Here is a 15,931-nt window from a genome sequence, read left to right on the forward strand (position 1 = left end):
ACAGAATGGGCTTCAGGCCAAAGGATCCCGCCTGAAAAGGAGCTGAGAAGAAACCCATACGATCAGCGACCAACCTGCTTCCCGCTCCCTCCAGGTCTCCCACAGGTTTCTCTCTCCGGCTAAAGATCCCTGGAAGTGCGTGGCCAGGAAGTCCATGCCACAGACCTCTAGGAGACTCACCGGAGAGTGAAAGTGTCCGGAAGATCTGGGGCCAAATAGAAACGCCATGCACAGCGCATTCTAGCCAGCACACGCACAGGTGCACCCCACCAGCTTTCTGAAACATGAAAACTCAAGAGTATTTTATTAAGCCAACAATATATCTATTCTTACTATAAAGCACTTGTGTTTGTGGGGAAAACATTCCTGGCTATAAAACACTGTGTTTGCAGTTTTAGTGTTAAACAGACCCATGAGCCATGTACCAGAATCCCTCTTCTACACCAAGGCATGGTCCACTGGATGAAAGGGCGTAGTCTCGTTCATCTGTCCGCTCATTCCTGCACAGTCCATCCAGCCCATCTCCCTCACTGAGTTCCAGTCAGCAAAACACTAGGGTTCTGGGGTGTAAGAAGGAAACAGGACCCCATTGCTTTCAGGAGCTTATCATTTAGTAAAAGGCACTGATTTGTTAGAAAACAGTTACACAACCTCAGGGGCACAAAGACTTCATCTCAGAGCTTTTTGGGGCTTGGGGCTGTTTTGAGGGGGCTCACTTGGGCTCAGCGGGAAGAACTGCTATTATGCTTAGCCATCTCTGACGTGGGTACAGGAGGAGACACGCACCCAGTGCATGGTTTCAGTTGATTGTGCTGTAACTATGCAGCAGAGTGAAGCTGACAAAGGTAAGAGCCATTTCCAGAGGACAGAAGGAGGCATTGTTTGGAACTGGGAACCCCTCAGAGGATTCACTGGTGGAGAGAGACAGTTTTAAGGGTTTCCAGACAAGAACAGGCCAGGTGGGAGAAAGGAGGCAGGAGTACATGGCAGGCAGATGCAATGGGCGGAATACGGGGTGATGGAAGCTACTGATGAGGGCCACACCAAGGAGCATGACTTTGCACTGTGGATTAGGCTGAGGCTTTGGTCCTGTGTTCTAGGAAGACTGCTCCCTCATGATTGAGAAAGAGGTGAGGCTTCAAGAGGAAGCCGCTGGAGAAAAATCTGTGTGCCCGCAGGAAGCCACTGCCCAGCCAGAGCTGGATGCCACAGATGGTTTGCGGGACAGATGACAGGTGGATAGTGGGTTGAGAGGTGAATCTGCGGCTCTGGGACACCGTAAAGTGAGCAGGGGAGAGAAGAAAGAGCGCGATGTTTGCATCTTCAAACAGAAGTGTGGCTGACGCATGTAGAGGAAAGGTCCTTGGAAGTGTGCATCCATGGTCACGGGCAGGAGGGAGAAATACCATATCCAGAAAGTGTTCTGCTGTTATAACTTCTTTATATTCATTTCAAACTTCAAATTACTGTAAGAACTTGCAAGCTTTTAAAATGTTCGGGAGCTGAGAATTTTATACCACAAGAACCAAGTTGAACAAATGTGAAGCTGTACTTAATCCTCTCGGGGTCAATGTGTATTGGTTTTGTTGCAGAAATAATGTTGTCAAATACAAGATACTGCACCAGATTATGCTGGGTTGAAGATGTTGTACATTAAAAGATGCATGCTCTGATTTACCTTTAATATATATACAGAGCTCACTAAAATATATATATATATACACACTTCAGGAAAAGAAAATCATGTAGTAATATTTTAATAGTCAATTTGCTGAGACCTCATGAGAAATTTGTTGTATCCTGTTAAGACAAAGTTGCCTTTGGCTTCTACAGTTACAAAGGGTGCTCAAAGTGGTGGCCCTGAGCTTCCAGACATTTATCAGCACAGTACACGGCTGTGTGGATGACCTTGGTCACTGAGAAGGCTGCACATGCATTTTCAACTTCTTCTCCAAGCACCAGCAGTATAGCAGATTTTCTGCAAAACACAACATCCTCTGGAGTCCCCCTTGCTAGGGTCCCCCAGCAACACCATCTGTTCAGAAAACATCATATGATTTTCCTTTTCCTGGAGTACATTTCTGGAGCAGTCTCTGTATATATGTCCTGAAACATATCAAGCCCAAAAGGTTTTAGATGAAGCTATTTGAACATGTACCAATATTCATACCATTTCTTTATTTCACATTTTAAAAAAAGTATTACCTTAATTTTCATGCATTTGGTATAAAGTACCACAGGTGAACGTACGCCTCTCTGGTCTGAAATTGCTGGGGAAGGCAATGTGCTTTGTGTGAGGCTTGGGCAGATCTATTGCCTCCGACTGGGAAAATGAGATGGGCTGAGGGTGCATAAACACCAGTACGTAAGGGCCAACACATCACAAGCATTTTAGTACGTGGTAGTCATTGTTCTCCTGTGTCTTTAATCAACAAATATTTTTTAAATGTGGTGGATGAAAACTTTGACTTCTTATCATTCAAAGAACAGATGCAAGAGACATAGTGGGATACCCTACATTTCACTGGGGCTTTTACAAGGTTTGCCCAAAAACATAGTGACGAGGTCTGCCTAGTGCCATCCAATGGAAAGGTGACACTGTCTTTGTATTGGTTTCTTTCTCTCATTGCTGGGACAAAATACCCAGTACTCCAAATGAAGGAAGGAAAAGTTTATTTAGCTTACAGGTTGTGGAGGTTTCAGTCCATATTCAGCTGGCTCCAAGGCAAGATGGTGTGGCACAGAAGCAACACTTCAAGGCAGCAGCCAGCAAAAGCAGACAGAGCAAGGGGTGGGGGGAGCAGCCTCTTCTCCCCTCTTATACTATACATAGGTAACCCCCTACCAGGTGTAGCACTCACACTGCCTCTGGCCTTTTCTTGCACAGAAGGAGGATACTTACAAAGTAAGGACCCTGGTGCCCTGCGAAATGTCTTAGTTAAACTTCTAAACTTCTCAAGTTGACACAGTGTATCAACCATAACAACCTTCACCCATCTTATTGCCTGGATCTGGCACCACCTGACTTCAGGTTTTTCTCCAAAGTCCAAACGACCATGAATGAGAAACGTTTGGAATCCACCCAGGACACTGAGACAGCCACCATAGTACAGTGAAGGACACTCACGAAAGAGAACTCCAGAGCTGCTGCAAAAAGTGCGAGGAGGAATAACCGCAACGTGTTCTTCACTGTAGTCACGTTTTAATGCGTTGGTTTAGACCACACCTATCCAGCAGATGAGGTGTAAGCAGCCACGTGTTCTACGGCCTTCACGCTCCAGTGACCCTTTAAATCTGCCCTAAGGATGCTGTTTCCGGTTTCCTACCTTCGTGTCTCGATAAGGAGACCTTTGGGAAGCCCTCTGGAGCAGCGGGACCGTGCAGGACGGAGGCCGGGGAGCCAGGCTTGCAGGTGCCTCTGGGTCAGCTGCAGACCTCACCTGCCTGCCACAGGCTGGGTTTCAGGGTCTCACCGGCTGCCAGACAGGAAACAGGCCCAGCCCCGGGATAAGCCACCCACTGAAGGGGATGGCGTGGGGGAGGACAGGAGGAAAAGAAACAAAGAAAGAAAAACACGAACTTCACTGTGCAGCTGGCAGCAGCCCCACGCCTCAGGCAGGTTTCCAGTTTCCTAGAAGCAGGAGCGCCTGGCCCCGCCCCGCGAGAGGGCGTGGTTCTCCCTGTACGCTAATTGGCCCGACCTGCACCCGTGGGCGTGGCTCCCCCTGTATGCTGATTAGCGCGCTCCGACCCCTGGGAGTGGCCTTCCGTGTATGCTAATTATCCCGCCCGGCGCCCGTGGGCGTGCCCCCATTGTATGCTAATTATTCCCCTTGGGCGGGGCGGGCCTCGCGCGCTGACAGCCGTAGCCCAGCGCTGGACCGCGGGCTGGCGCCCGGCTCGGCTCTGGCTCGGCTCGGCTCCGGCCCGTGCGGGCCCCGCTCTTTGTTCTGGGGCCCGCGCCGAGGTAGGCGCGGCCGACGATGGAAGTGGAGGACTCGGGCGGCGTGGTGTTGACCGCCTACCACTCGTACACGCGCTCACAGCCGCCCGCCGCCAGCCACCCGCTGAGCAGGTACGGGACGGGACGGGACGGGCCCGGCCGGGACGGGACAGGAGCCGGACCGGGTCGGGTGGGGCAGCGGGTGGGCTCTGGGGCGCGCTTGGGCTCTGAGCCTCCCTAGTCAGTCTAGGACGGAAAGGCACTGGCCTGCCGGGGGCGCGCGTCCTGGGCCCGCAGTGGTTCACAGAGGAGTTGATCCTCTCGCAACTTTGTAAGCAAGGCAGACTTTGCTTTTGCCGCACCATCTATCAGTGGGGAGACTGTCTTTCAGAATGAACCAGAGCAGGAAAACAGAGCATGCAAACTCAGTTGGAGCAGATGGAGATTCTCTAAAATCTCAGTGACTTTCACAGACAACTTCCTTTCTAGAGATTAAACCCCTTCGATTGTTTAGAGACTTTGTGGTGTCACTTGCTTAGTCCTAAAGTGGACTCTGAATTATGATTGCCGTGACAATGTATTTCTTTGGGTCAAGGAAGTCTGCCACCATCAGGTCATGTGCGTTCCAGATTTAGCAAATCAGACATCTGTGTTAAATTGCTCTATCAGTGTGCGGCTTCTCCAATGCAAGATCAAGGCCCACTAGATTTCCATTAACCAAGTCAAATGTCCAGGAGCACAGACAAAAAGTATCACAGTAAGACTGGTGGTTTTAGCATTGACACGCAGTGGAGCGGAGTTTTGTGTGTTAAATATTATGGTCTGCTGTGGACATCCGGGTGAATGCTCTGTACAGCTGGGAGACTTGCGTGCATGCGCTTACTTTAATACCGTCACTTTCCATGATTTCTTTTTTCTCCTCACACTTTTATCTTTGGTTGTGTAGTAATCGCTTCTGTTTCCTGATGTAATTGGTTTGTGACTTTATTTCCTGGAATGTTCTTCTGGCTGTATCTATGAGAGGAACAAACTGCACGGGTATGAGATCTGTGTCTGGGCTTGGTTAACAAAGAAAGTATTGTTTCTTTCCAAAATAGCAGGTCCTGTAAAATCTCACTTCCCACAAAGACAATGAGAAATTAACAAATTCCTTCCAGTTGTAGGAGTATTGTTTTAAAGGCTACTTAAAGATTTAAACTTGCATTTGACTTGGGTATTTTTAAAAGCATCCTCACTGGCCCTCATTTCTTAGACTGTGGATCACTAAGTAGAATCAAGCACTGTGACCAGACATTGTGGTCAGATGTGTGCTTTTTTAGATGGCGCTGGTGCGGCTGTCCTGTTCGAAAGTCCCAGCAGCTGTCTCAGGGTGCCAACCAGACATCTAAAGGACACCCATTTCCAAAGCTCACAGGAGGGAGTTTTACTAGTGCAGCGTGTGGTCTTATGGAATGAATACACCACAGCAAGAGCGTTGCCTGCACAGCTGATGAATGACAGCCAGGCTGCCGATTAGACCTCTGGTATTCCAGCGGGCAGTTTGGGTGACTGTCCCGCACCCTCTAGGAGCCTTTGTGTTGCTGCCTCTCTGGTGTAGGACATGGAGGAGGCCCGTGGCCCTGCAGTGGAATCATGGGAGAATGGTGTCATTTCTCGTCCCCAGGAAAAGCTCTCAAAAAGAGGTTCCTGTATTTACACGGAGCCAAAAGGGCACCACATCATCAATCATGAGACGGGTAACAGAAATAATCAGCCCGAGTTATTAACCTTTGACTCACTAAGGACTGATCAACACTTCCTTTCAAGCCAAGAAGCAAGATGGTATTGTTCTCCTGAAGAAAGCACTGTCTCTTTCAAGAACACGCTTTCCTTTCAGTTGGCTACGTATGTGCAACCTATTTGCAGAGTAATTCCCCACGTGGTCCTGGAGCCAAAGGCTTCGTGTCTGACTTTCTAAGTGGAATCATTCTTCAGCTTTTGGTGGCACGTGTTCCAGTCAAAGCACACGTTCCTCACTTATTCCCACTTCCGCTATACCTGTGAGGGGGTGTTTTGGGCCTATTCTTATGAAAATACAATATTTATTCTCCTCTCTTCTCTCCTCTCCTTTCCTCTTTTCTCTCTGTCTCTGTTTCTCTCTCCTCCCTGTATCTCTCTGTCTGTCTCTCTGTTTTTCCCTACCCCGTGTCTCTGTCTCTGTCTCTCCAATTGCTTGATTTTCCGCTATTATGTCCCAAGTGTCTGGAACACTGTCTAGTACATCATAACAGCTCAATAAATATTTCTTGAGAAGAATGCATGAATTCCCATGATGATTATAAAATGGCCAGATAAAACGATGGCAGTTTACTGCGCTGAACTCAGCCCGTTGGCATGTGCCATGTGCCAGTGAGATCGAGGGCACTGGGGATACTGAGATGGATGACACTCAGTTCTTGCCCTGGGGATGCGAGCCAGCCAATAGAATTGTTAGAAAAAAAGGCAGAATAAATAGCAATATTTCTACACCGAGAGGCTGGCGGTGTAGACCTGGAATTTGTGGTTCCCATGAGGAACCCCACAGGGAAGGGCTTAAAGTCCTGAGCCCTCGCTGCCCACTGATGCAGGCCAATGATGCCCACGGCTGCTGCCTTTCACGTGACCATGGAGCTTCCCATTGGCACCGCCTCCCAATGGCGCCTCAGCCCTGAGGCTGTGTTCCCTGCCCTTCCCTTTAGGTGGGTCTCTTTACTGCATTAAAGAGAGACCCCGGTGAAACGCACTGTCAGTTACCTGGGCTGAGATCAGATTGGCCGACCAGTTACACCCTCTGGCCCTGGGCAGTTTACTTTCTCTGCGTGGAGTATTGATGACCAGAAGGAAGCACTCTGGGTTTCCGGGTTGGGTTAAGTTAGGTTTTAATGTAAAGAGGGAAATAAAACATTTTTGGTACCATCTCACCAGCAGAGGAGCCAGAAACAAAACAGGGTCAACAAAGTCTTGGTTTTCAAAGGAAAAAAAGAAGGCTCGCTTAAATCTCTAAGATCTATATCCCAGTTTTGGGGTCCTTGTTTCAGAACTGGGAAGAATTCAGGAGATCTCTCACTGTTCCCTCCTTGGATAGCCCATATGTGACTGCATTTGGGACCAAAGGAACGAAGCCATCTCTGAGCGCAGAAATATAGAGGGCTTCAGAGGGAGGCACGGGAACCTGAAGGACTCCAGCCTTCCCCAGATTTCCATCATTTGAAACAGTGAACATTCAGTGTAGGTGAATTCGTATTTTGAGTTTTGCTACACAGGTGAGCCTTTTCGGTCTTGTCCTGGCCCCCTCGGTGTCCAGAGACTCAGGGGCCGGCTGTGTGGGTACAAAGGGCGCCCTCGCTGCCTGGGTCTTCTCTCTTTGCGTTTTCAGTCTGCTCAGGGGAGTGTGCTGCACTCCCTCCCGTGTTTGTTTGGAACTCGCCCTCATTTTCTACAGTCTGGGCCAACATCTTCCTTAATTCCAGCAGAGATCAAGGACAGGCTTCATGGCTGCTCGCTCTGGTTAAATGTATTTTTGCGTGTTATTTGTATCTTCTGCGTTTTCTTAGGAGGCATTTGAGAGGCTGCAGAGTCCACCTTGCTTCACCCCTCAGTGTTCTCCACTGTGTCCTGGTACCGCTGACCTCCAGCCCATCATTTGGAGCTGGCGAGAAACCCATCTGGATTCCAGGAACTCTTGGTTCTGCTGAAAGCAACAGTTAAATTGTCTTTAAAACTGTGATTTGCAAGAAAGGTGAAGCGTCTCCTCAGAACCCCTGAGTGTTGCCAAGTATAGAAGATAACTTATAGAATCAGTCTCATTTGAGAAGTAAATGAGATCTGCAGCTAGATGTTTGTGTCTTTCAAGGATTTCCTTAGTTAAATACAGATAAGGATGTACATGGCGGGGGGGTACAGTGTGGAGTGGCACGAGGACGTCTGAGTGTGTCGAGTGACACCATGGACTTCCTAAAAGGACAGAAGCAGAGGAGACGAAGAACTGACTCTCCCTCAAAAACAAACACGGGTGCTAACCAAGTCCCCCCAGCATTTCCATTCCACAGCAGCCTTTCGGCTTTGTAGAGGGGTCTCGCTTCCTGGTATCCCCCATGTTCTCTGCTTTGCTGGAAGTGGAGTTAATGATGGTTCAGAAATAAAGGTTTTGTTTTGGGGAAAAACTAAAGGTAGCAACTTTAGTGATGTACTAGTACCTTTGAGTTTAGACTCACTAACAGGTATTTATTTCAAGGCGCTGTCTTCTGCTAAATTAAACATGGGTTGAAGTCTGTATGAGCCCCTGCACACTTGCTGGGGGCACCACATTCTGGGGACGTGAGCCATTCTTGTTCTGGTGGCTTCAGGATTAGTGGCAGGAACGGGACTCTTGGGAGGGAGCAGGTATTTATAGGTTGCTCTTTATGGTGTGGTTGAAAGGGGGTCGCTGTCTCTGGTTTCCTTTTCCAGCAGGGTCCCTGCTGGGTGTGGGTGCTTCTGTGCGCACAGCTGCTGGAAACATCTGGCACGGATCTTTTGATCCTGTCTTCTGGCTACAAATGCCCAGGTCCCCAATCGCAGCTCTCCCTGGTCACTAATCCCTGGTATGTTTACAAACCCAGGGTTCAGAATGCTATCAGTTTGCCTTCATGTGGACAAGATGGCAACTTTTTCTCAATTTTGTATTAGGATATAATTTTTGACTGACAGAAAACTTGCAAAAGCAACCTTCCTCCAGATTCCTCAAATGCCAACCTCTTCTCCTGCATAACCAGAGTCTCCATCATCAAAACTAAACATGACCCCTGGCACAGTGCTGCTACCACCTGCAGATTACTGATCTCACACTTTCCTTGTTGGAATTCAGTTTTTCCTGTGATGAGTTGAATCTAAGGTCCCACGCTGAATTTATGTTTGGCTCCTGCGTCTTCTCCAATCTGTGACAGTCTGTGTTTGTGTCTTACGACTATGACACTGTGGAGGCATGGGTGCTTTTGTAGACAATTCTTCAGTTTGAAGGTTGGCCCAGTGTCTTCTTGTGATTCGATGGAGGTTCTGCAGAAATGTTGCTGGGGCATCGTATCAGTACATCTTGGTGTTGTGAAGTCTGACCGCCTGCTTCAAGGGGTGTATGTCAGATTTCCAGGCTGTAAAGCTACCACTTCCTCCTGTGTAATTGACAGTTACTTTTAGGGAAATGCTTTAAAGCTTTGCAAATATCCTCTTTCTCCCCAAATCTTCCTGTGCCAATTTTAGCATCATCTATGAATCTTGCCAGTAAAATTTATTACTGTGTTTTAATGGTGATTTTTAAATTGCTCTTAATTTGGCTTATTTTATTTATTTATTGGTATCAGGAGTTGAACTCACAGCCTTGTGCTCAGCAGGCAGGTGCTCAAGCTGCCAGGCTAAAGCCCCCGAGTGGCTTATTTTATGCTCTATGAATTGCACTTTCTGTATTCCCTCTACTTTTGTTATTTGTATGTCTTTCATCTTTAAAAAGTCAACTACATATAAATTGATATCAATAGTAATTTAATCTGTTCTTTACAGTTTGCAAAGTACAGTAATGTGGTTTAATTTCACCAGTTCTGAGTTTATTAAAACTATAATCATCAACTCCCTAGTTTTCAGAGTTCCTTGATATTTGGGGAGGTAAAATGTTATTAAAGGCTTAAGCAAGAAAAAGTCAAAAAGTCGCTATATTACATGTTTGTTAAGCCAAGGTCATTATTTTTCAATTCCTCTGTGCCTGGAAAGGGTTGCTGAGACCATCTTTTATTTTCTCCAAAGTATTTTGGTACCTGATGAAACACACTGCCCTTCAACCAGCACTCCCCAACAGGTTATTTGAGCATTTGCAAGGATGTTTTAACTAAAGTACAACATGATTTAAAGTCTAACACTGAACATATCTTTCAGTTTGCTTGCCCTGCTAGTAGGGAGCCTGCATTTGCATACTGTTTTATTGACTTTATAATTTAGATTATTATTCATTGTTTTGTTACTTCAGCCTTATTTCCAGCCAGCCCTGGAAGTTCACAATGGGGCTTTTTTTCTATTATTACTTTTAACATGCTTTAAAGATCACCTTTTATTGAATAACCAAGCTTATGTAGTTCAAAGAACTATACTCTTTTGTTAAGCATTTGTTTTGATTTCCTTGAAAGATTGTTTAAACAGGTTGCTTTTCCTTTCTGACTGGGTCCTGGTTGCTGGAGTCTGTTAGCGCTGGGTAATGTATGGGGATCACATCAAGCTTCAATGTATCTGTTTCTTTGTGAACTTTGAAGGATGTGTATCAAAACAAAACAACATTGTATCAAAAAGCTTCCTGTTTCTTTATTTGCTAAAATGGGGTGTAAAGAAAATAGATTCCTTCTCTATGCAGTCATCCTCTTTTAAAGGGGTTTATGATCAGGAATTTGAGTGTGGAGAGCGAGTTAAGCTACCCCTCTGGCAGCCAGCAAGGGCCCTGGTATTCAAGGGGCGAGCACAGGTAAGCCACGCACACCGTGCCGGCTGAGTGGCTGTGCTCTTAAAAGCTGATTAAATCTCTGTACTCCGATCTGACCCCTTAGCCAGCACAAAGGACAGGAAGGAGAAGCTGGGGACCAATGATAAAGCAGTGCGTTGTCGTTTCTTAACTGTCAGACACTGAAGGCTTACAGCCCTCGACTATCTTAGTTATTCTGAGTTGTGGTACTGATTATCCTTTATGTATAGAGATAAATCTTTACATTAAAAATTTGTGGTTAGCCACAAAATTTTCTTTCGTACATCTGTAATGTGTAAGGAAAAGAATCCTTTTGAAGTTTCCAGCTCAGTGTTCATTTGTGGAAAATCGATGTAGAAAACATTCACCAATTTCTTTGCCTCTCCACAAAGGTCCCCTGCACACACACAGACACACACGGCTCATGTTTTTTGTAGATCTTTAGAGAAACCTAGTTATAGAAAGCAAATTAAATATTCAAAGATGACACAATAACTTAAAATATGATGTTTGTTTCTTTTTCTCTCCTATTTTTCGTTCTCTTCACTACTATACTTTAAAAAAAATTTATAAAAGCTAGGTGTGGTGCCATATGCCTGTAATGTCAGCACTTGGGAAACTGAGGCAGGAAGATTGCAAGTCCAAGTCCACCTTGGGCAACATAGTGATTTAACTAGATCCTGAATCAAAATACAGGATTAAAGAAGATCTGGGGATGTAGCTCAGTTCAGTCGCCCTGAGTTCAATCCTTAGTACCAATCAAAGCTTTTTTCTCATGTAATAGTCAAAGGTGATATGGGAGAGGCTGAGATTAAACCCATATTTAAGTGACAAGAGATGAAAGCCCACAAAAGACAGACAGATGCAGTAAATGAAGCTAAGCTTACTTTCTGCAGATTTCTTTGAAGGTCGTAGCCAGGACAGGGCCCGAGTCTGCTGCCGCAATGGCCATTTGGTAATTAGTCATGCACTCCTGTCTTGTGACCACGGATGGGGGTTGGGGACCCTAGCAAAACTCAGGCCTGGAGAATGAGCCCCAAACCCCACAGCAAGAAAATGAGAGGGCCCAGCGTCCTTCCAAAACTGTTCTTCCAGTTTCATGACATCTTTCCCTCTATTGTGGTTTGTGATTTTCCCGCCTCCAGTGGGTGACAGGTTTACTGAGAGCAGGGTGGTGTTACCGGAAGCCTTTTAGCAGTCTACAGAAGCAGCTTTCCAATACAACGTGCTCTAAACATTGCATTTGGATTTAATCTTTTGTTCTCCAAGCATTTGTCTTCTGTCTTAGTAGAATACACACAGAGAAGGTGCCTTTAGTACATTTCTCTTGATATTGGGACAAAATATTCCACACCCACAGTTAAGGAAAGAAAGATTTATTCAGCTCCCAGTTTGTGGCGGTTTTAGTCCATAGTCAGCTGGCTCCAGGGCAGAGCAGCATGGCCGAGGAAAAGCAGTTCAGGGCGGTGGAAGACCACAAAAGCAGGGAGAACAAGCCTCTTTCCCTCCCTTGTCCTGTACGCAGGCGACCACCCTGCAGGGACTGCAGCACTCAGAGCATCTCCCTGCCTCCCCTTGCACACGCTGAGGATATTTGTAAAGTAAGGATCCTGAAGCCTGTTGAGTGGCTTAGTTAAACCCCTCAAGTCGACACAATGAACAACATCCTAGAGGTAAGGGCATGTTCTCTACAGGGTACGATGCAGAACTGCTGAATTACTTAGTTAAGCTACTAGACTTTTCAAGTTGACACAAGGTATGGACCATAACAGAGGGGTAGCTGTGAATGGATATCAGTAATTTATCTGGGAAACTCTGTTACCCCTAGAGAAGTTCACCAGCAGGACCCCTTCCCCCATCCACCTAGAAGCTATGCTTCTGCCTTCCAAGGAGCCTAATTAGGTGCCAGCATTGTCCCCGAGCTGTGACATCGTCCTCAAACCAGTGGGTTGACACCAGATGAAACAGCATGACTCAGGGCTTCTAAGCAGCCCAAATGAAGCGGGTTTTGATTCTACCAACCCTGAACAAACACGATCCTCCTTGTCCTGCGAAAGACAGAGTCACGCAGAAGTCACTCAGCTTGACCAAGAGAGCGGGACCTGGCAGTGGGGACCTGGACCCCTTCCTCTGTGCAGCTTTGCTTTTGGGAAGGGGTAATATTTAATCCTTTAATCCTTAGCATCGTGTTCTTAGTAACTGATGACCTGAGAGTTTTTTCCTTCAAGTTTGTTAATTGCTTTCTTTACCAACGCACACAGACTTTTAGAAATAGAACCACAGTGTTTATTTAATTTCCTTCTATATGACTGACAGCCTGAGCCAGGTGAGGTGATGCATGCCTGCAATTCTGGGACTCGTGAGGCTGAAGCAGGAGGATTGCTATCAACTTGAGGCCAACCTGGCTATTTACTGAGTATTCAGTGATGGGTGCATGTAGGAGAAATCGCTGCTGTCCACCTTCAGGTGGCTTTGACTCTTCTGGAGACGCAGAGTCAGGCCAGCCTCCAGGCCTGGACCCTTGACCATCTCTTACACCCTCACCTCGTTCTCAGATCACTAGGTCACTCAGGGTCCCCGGATTTGTGAGCTGCAGATCCACAGCGGCCTGTTGTCCCTGCCCCAGTCGCTGCTGCTGTGGCCCTGTGGGACTCATCTCGGGCTGAAGCAGCTGCTGGGATCTAAGTCTGGGAAAGCACCTGGGAGCAGGGACACCAAGGGATGACAGCACAGAGTGAGGCTCGGGGAAGGACTCTGTCACGCCGGCCCTGGATTTGCTGGTTCCTGGTCCCTCTGCCCGGTCCTTCCGGGCAGCCTGGGGGACCTCACTGGGAAGACCCAGGGTGCAGAGGAAGGGGGAGGCGTCCACTGAGGGGAATGGCATTTTCAGCTCCCTATAAACCAGCCCTGTGTTTGAGCCAGGGCAACGCTGAGCGTCCTGGAAACAGCTTGCACTGGCCTCTCAGAGCGGAGCCTGACCCAACCTCGCTGGAGCAATCAGTGGGGAAAGACCTGACCAAAGGACTCTGCGGATCCCGTTTGGAGAACCAGAGGATGCCTGGCCCTGGGATTGCAGCCTCCCTCCTTACCTGTCCTGCGTGGCTGGGCCAGCACAGGCCATCAGATCTGTGGTGAGCTTGGCTGCTGGGTTGGGCTGGCAGCGCGGAGCTGGTAGAAGCTGTCAAGCCCTGTGTGTCCCGAGTTGTGTCCCACCCCACAAGGCAGGCAGAGGTGCCAGCTAGAGCAGCAGGCCTCTGCTTAGCAGAAGTCCAGACGGAGTGGGTTATGCCAACTATGAACAAATGTGCCCCTCCTTACCAGTAAGTTACCTCCATGTCTCTTAAGCATTCATCAGAGTGCCTGGCTGCTAAAGGGCTTTTGAAGTGTACTTTAAAAGAGGAGTTCTTTCTGTGTATGGGAGCACACACCTGTGATCTTGGGAGGCTGAGGCAGGAGGATCTAAGCATTTGAGGTAGTGAATTCAGGGCAGCTGGAACTTCATAGAGAGACTTTGTCTCAAAAAATCAAAACCAAACCAAAAAAAGAGGCGTTCTCTCCAGTTAACCCACCTCACCCTAAACTGACCTCCTTCTGCCCGTTACACTCTCTCCACCCTGCCGGACCAGGCAGCTCGCTGCTCTTGTAACCCGGTTTACGAGCTGCTGGTTTAAAATCCGTAAAAGTGAAGTTGTCGTCTTGTAACCATATGCTGCCGCCGTGTGGGGTTCTCTGTCTGCGAACTCCTCTAGGGTACAGGAAGTGGTGGGCCACAGAGGTGGAGGAACAGCTGGGCAGGAGTTCCTTTATGTAATGATTTGGGCTTTGTCGGTGGTGGGAGGGGGTGACGGGTCCTGTGTGAAAACCCAGAGATAAAGCTGATGCAGAATGGTGATTATGTGTCTAACAAGAATGTGGAAAATGGTGGGATTTGGGTCTGGGATCCTTGTTTCCTGAAGTTGGGAATTCTGGGGAGCGAGCCCTGGGTGGGTGTCCGATGGGCCACCTGGACCTGTGGGTGCCTGGGAGATGATGAGGTGGCTCTGCCCACCGGGCAGGGGGCTCCTTAGGTGGGACGTGGAGGAAGGCGATCATGACCAGAAGTTTCTGTTGTTTTTTAAATTCTCAATTCATGGGTGACTCGGGTGCTAGAGGACAGGGGTGAGCCCGGGAGCTTGGCTCAGAGACCCCAGGACAGGAACGTTCTGGAAGCCGTGGCTTTGGACGCAGAGCCACCAGACACTTGTGCCGCGGGTAACAAAATGATCAGGCGGGAACCAGCCCCGTGTCAGAGGTGATCCTCGCTGTGTGGTTTCAGAGAGCTGGAGGGCTGAAGCCAGCACGCTGCCATGGAAAATGAAGGGCCATGCTGCGGTCCCCTGAGGAGGAGAGCCAAGGGGCGGGCGGGAGGAGGGGAGCTTTGGAAGCCGACCGTAAGAGCGGGAAAGTCTACGCAAAGTCAGGAATCAAACCCAGCATTTCTAAAACTTGGAACTGAGACCCCAGCGATCCTTTGACAACACACACCCACCTGGCTGGGTGTGAGTGTGACCATGACCGGGGCTCCTGTGCTGCATGTGGCCTCCAGGGTCCCCATATTGAGAAAAAGTGGGTCTTTGGGAGTTAGGGCTGAGCGGTTGCCTGTTAGGTTACTGGCACTGCATCCTCAGGAGGGATTAATGTAGTTTCCAAAATGCAGGATTAGTTCTCTTCAGATTGAGCAGCCATCCAGAGCAGCCATCAGAATGCTGGGACCATGCTGTTTGTACCCCCAGCCACCAGAATTACAGGCTGCTTCAATGTTTCTTGTTCACAAAGTACTCAGTCTCCAGTATTTTGTTATAGCAACAAGACAAAATGGGCTAAGATAGTACAGTTTTGCTTATAGGCTCAAACTGTATCCTTGGCCCCACAGGCCTATGGGTGCACTGTTAGGATCAAAGCAGGGTCTAGTTTATTCATGGAAATCCTTAATTACCTTTCTCCTTCCCCCTCAATGGGTTTTACACTTAGTGGAGCTTTGACAAACAGTTACTGAATGATCCCACAGGGGCTGCACGGCCCCCGCATGAACACCTAGAGCGGTAGCATCTCTTCCTCAAGGAAGACTTCCCTGAGCAGGACTCCTTAATTCGCCTGTGCTCATAGCGCTGTTGGCTGATGGGATCGAACCCAGGGCCTCAAGCTCCACCACAGGCCACATCCCCAGCCCCAGGCACACAAACCTTGATGCATGAAAGAGCACAGCTCCGGGAGTTGCAGAACTCCCCGCAAATGGACCTGTTGGCTAAGGATTGCACAACAGGAAGTACCAGCTCAAGGTCTCCCAGGGAAAGTGAACTGGCGAGCGTCCGATGCCCCTCTGTGTGCCACGCCCAGGGTCGGCTGCTGGACCGGTTACCAGTGGAAACAGCGGGCAGCTCTGTGAGCTCTGCCCAGGGGCCCAGCGTGGGGATTCAGTACTTGAACAGTTGGACCAAGGGAAGGAAGAAGGGAGG

General features: G+C 48.3%; 1 protein-coding gene across 2 annotated transcripts in view; it reads left to right on the plus strand.

Moving 5' to 3' along the window:
• Positions 1-3,847: 3,847 nt before the first annotated feature.
• Positions 3,848-15,931, plus strand: part of Arhgap28 (Rho GTPase activating protein 28) — a 167,957-nt gene continuing 155,873 nt past the window's right edge. The window contains exon 1 of one of the 2 annotated variants that reach the window (XM_003464441.4): positions 3,848-4,075. In XM_003464441.4, the coding sequence (XP_003464489.1) occupies positions 3,984-4,075 (92 nt within the window). In that variant the 5' untranslated portion in view covers positions 3,848-3,983. The remainder of the gene's footprint in view (positions 4,076-15,931) is intronic. The other variant, XM_013146688.3, reaches the window with a different exon arrangement.

This window comes from Cavia porcellus, unplaced genomic scaffold, assembly GCF_034190915.1.
Source record: "Cavia porcellus strain 051 isolate PalLab524CR breed Dunkin Hartley unplaced genomic scaffold, mCavPor4.1 scaffold_20, whole genome shotgun sequence".
NCBI lineage: Eukaryota > Metazoa > Chordata > Mammalia > Rodentia > Caviidae > Cavia > Cavia porcellus.